The sequence below is a fragment of the Fragaria vesca genome, linkage group LG1, assembly GCF_000184155.1.
Source record: "Fragaria vesca subsp. vesca linkage group LG1, FraVesHawaii_1.0, whole genome shotgun sequence".
In the NCBI taxonomy this organism is placed as follows: domain Eukaryota; kingdom Viridiplantae; phylum Streptophyta; class Magnoliopsida; order Rosales; family Rosaceae; genus Fragaria; species Fragaria vesca.
Genome location: NC_020491.1, coordinates 9,748,783 through 9,752,780, shown reverse-complemented (window position 1 = coordinate 9,752,780; position 3,998 = coordinate 9,748,783). Strand labels below are relative to the sequence as shown.

The 3,998-nt window shown below is 39.0% G+C and overlaps 1 protein-coding gene across 1 annotated transcript; it reads left to right on the top strand.

The window, feature by feature from the left end:
• The first annotated feature begins 1,845 nt into the window (after positions 1-1,845).
• On the top strand, positions 1,846-2,721 carry LOC101296814 (agamous-like MADS-box protein AGL80-like). Its single transcript, XM_004289112.1, has one exon. The coding sequence runs from the start codon at positions 1,846-1,848 to the stop codon at positions 2,719-2,721; it is 876 nt and encodes a 291-aa protein (XP_004289160.1).
• Positions 2,722-3,998: the final 1,277 nt, after the last annotated feature.

The following is a 3,998-nucleotide window of genomic DNA, read 5'->3' as shown; positions in this document are numbered from 1 at the left end:
CTCTTCAAAACCATCGAACTATTCTGTATATGGCTGCCGGCGAGCAATTTGTTACGATCAGCATGCAGGCAACAATGGGAGACGAAGAGATTGAGAAGAAGAAGAAGAAGAAACGAATTAGGGCGTCGTTGAAGTTGAAACTGATCCACTTAGAGATTGTCCTCCTCATAATTGAGAACCTTGCAGTGTGGTTTCTGCTAATAACCCGCCCCCATCACTTTAAATTCCCTTGCGCCCCCATGACTTCTGCTCTCATATATGGCGCCTTCACGACGTTCTATACTGTAGTAAGATTCTTGGTCCTCAGTTGGCTATCTCCGCCGGATGACATGAAACCGGATTTAAGTGCATTCCATATTTTCTTGGTTGATCGAATTGCATTCTTTTTAGCTATCAAGTATTTTTGGACCGGCGGTTGGGATATGATCATCGGCGTCATCTCCGCCATGTCGACCATATGCAGTGTCGCTTGTGTTTTCAAGAACCAAAAATCCGTTTTTGCAAAAAGTAATCAAAGTTTATCCTTGCTCCTATATGATACCCTATATAATACTTATGTACATGAATTATGAAATACTACCAGGAGGAGCAGGATCCTATTTCCGATAGGAACAGTTGACAATTTTTCCCAGCATTATTTTGACAGAAGAAAGAGAAAGAGATCGATGCATGGCTGATTGATTTTTTGAGAGGATAATGCACATTGTAACTTAGTTACCTGTTTTAGCATATAATGATATGTCTTTTCATACTGTTTTATCATCATCTTTTCACATTTGAAATCAATAGGCGTCTTTTAATCCTCTTAATTAATAATGTGCTCAAATTATTCGATTCTTCAACACTCTCAGATTGCTCTCAGGTTAACCTGTTCGCTCAATACATATCATTGCTCACCATTAACCTTGATATGAATTAGGTGAAGAGTATGGAAAGATGTCTGTCGTACGTGTTGGGAACTTCAGTTCTTTGTCATTGATCTAGTATGGTTGCTTGAATACATATTCATTCACTATTTTATAAACAAAACGAAAACGAGATGAGATAAACTCGAATATGGTACCACATATATTGGCAATTGATAGAGTTTTAGCATAACTCTTTGACATATTATTTATACAGTTAGAGTTGATATACATTTTCTTTCCATCACAAACATATTCTGCATACAACGTACCAATGATTTTTCTCTACAAAAAACATAGATACAAAGCATATAACCAAAGACAAATAAAACCATATTATTAACTATAATTGAAATCTTAAAGTTTACCTTATTATGATATTCAAAAAAATAGGAACATGCACAACTCCCATCCAATGATTGCCTGAGATACAAATATGTTTCATTGTATGAACAAATGAAAATCAACATATCCCTTTCCATATAATTAAAACCACTATCTTGGCAATCTTCTCTTTTGCTAAGAATATCAACACAGATTTTGCATTAACTCGCATTCGTTATCATTCATTCATATGAAATCCTCATTTCTCATACACATTAGGAAATAAATCCGGACTCATGTATTACTACTTTTAGACCTCTTTGTCTCATGCTCAAACACATTGCAACACAATTGACATTTATATATATGCTCAATTCTCAAACAAAATCAAAATGGATTTGTCTCTCATTCAAGCATCACAATTGGCGGTCATTAAATCTCACATCCAACCGAAAACGTCAGAAAATTTGCAGCATTTCAAGCAACATTGATTAGGTAGCCCCTTGCCTGTGCTTTATATAGCGCAAAGTCTCTTCAGAGCAAAGAGCAAACCAGAAAGGCTATTCCTTCATTCCCTTCTTCCTAGTTTGCAAATTTTAATCTTTTCTTTCAAGCCATGACTAGAAAGAAGGTGAAACTTACCTACATCACAAATGACAGTGCTCGAAAAGCGACATTCAAAAAAAGGAAGATGAGTCTTATGAAGAAGGTGAGTGAACTCTGCACCCTTTGTGACATTGATGCTTGTGCTATTATCTACAGCCCCTATGACTCCCAGCCTGAAGTCTGGCCTTCCCTCTTGGGAGCCCATCGCGTACTTGCGCAGTTCAAGACCATGCCCGAAATGGAGCAAAGCAAGAAGATGGTAAATCAGGAGAGTTTCCTGAGGCAAAGAATCAACAAGTCTCAAGAACAGCTCAAGAAGCAAAAGAAAGATAATCGGGAAAAGGAGATGGCTCGTGTCATGTTTCAAAGCCTAACTGGAAAGTCTCTCCAGGAATTAACAATGTCAGACCTAACTGACCTCAACTGGGTCATTGACCAGCACCTGAAAGAGATACAACTCAGGATGAAGAACATTAAGAATAAGGCTGTGGAGAGCCCTAATCATGTGCAAGGAGCACAAGGGTTGCCAGCTACAAGGGAGAATAGGATGCCGGCGATGAAGACTAACAGTGAGGGAAGCAACAACAACATGGCGATGAAGAGTGGCGATGAGGGCAGCATCATGCAACATGCAACCCTGGACATGCAAGCTTTTGATCAGATGCGGCATAACATGGAGGCAATGCAACCACAAATGATGCAGATGGTAACTCAGAAGCCGCAAAACTCGTGGCTCATGGACATGATGGATGCGCCAGCACCACCGCCACATCAAGATCATCATCAGCATATGGGGTTTAGGGAGGAAATGATGTTTCCCTTCGCGGATCATGACAACAGTACTATGTGGCCAAATCCTCCTGCTGGTGGCAATAATTTGCCTTGAAATTTTAATTATGGCGTGTCTAATTTAGCAATAATGTCTCTCTTAGTGTACGTTCTTCGTCTAGAAACGCCAGATGCAAGCCTAGCAACACAACTTTTCATTTTCTGCAACATCTTCCTAATGTTCTACAGTAGTACTGTTCTTTGATGTTTTCTTATATTCTTTCCTCAAACAGAATGATCCTTCATTTGCATATGAATGCGCATATATGTGCCGAGAGCCAAGATGACGCATATTCATTGTTATGCAGGCGATTATCATATCAACTTGTAAGTCTCGATCCAATTCAATTTCAACCAATTCAAACCTATCCTATCTTGGGTAACGTTATACGCCTTATACCTCAGAATCGCAGATAATATATGTAAAAGCACATGTTTTTTTTACGTGGTATTGTGATTTGTATTTATTCTCTACTTATGATCGAGGAAGACAGAAAAGTCTGGGTCATATCCCTACATATGCATCACAATGCATGGTCCTCTTTTGTGGACAAATTTAACCACTCAGACCAATTGAATGCATATTTGTCCAGTCCTAATCGAGTTTGATTTGCACTCTGTCACATAAAAATCCAATCTAATAAACACATTCATCTTATAGAATTCAAGTTTTTGACATGTTAGCTGTGCGAGCAGGTATGCAAAGCTTAATGATGCAGCAGGACAGAACTATATGCTGGGTAAGTCTTCGAGACGCAACTTCCTTTGATCTATAAACATTAGTCTGCTGTGTAATGTAACCCCAATTCAATAAGAAGTACGAGTTACCAAATAAAAGGGTTAAGCATGGTTAGGCAAATGCAAAGTGCCAAAGTCTACTTGGGCTGATGAATTATTTTCTCTTGAAAGTCTCTACTTGGAAGCTTAATTTCTCGGGCCAGCCAGAGCCAGTCCAAGTTTTCAGTTAGGTTTTTCTATTGACCTCATTAACTGGGAAGGAATATTAATTAGGCCAAGTCAGAAGTCGTAACAATGGAAAAAGGTTACCCTATAATTGGTGTGTGAAAATCTCATTCGATCAGAACCACAAAGGTCAACGTACTCCTTCCCCCTCTCATATAATTTTGTATTTTTCTCTTCTGCACGTTCTCTCCCTCATTTGGTTTTATGTTGCAACTTCTGGTTTTAACGTCGTCCTCAACTTCTGGCCCACCCTCATCAGATTCTAATAACATTATGGGCTCCCCATTTTCTCCATTCCCTTAATCATCTCTCACTTCCTGTTATAAAATCCCAGGTCTTCTCAGAACCAAGAGGCCGCCCTCTCTCTCTCTC

Coding starts and splice junctions, on each gene's coding strand:
- LOC101296814 (XM_004289112.1), top strand. CDS start 1,846: ATGACTAGAAAGAAGGTGAAACTTACCTACATCACAAATGACAGTGCT.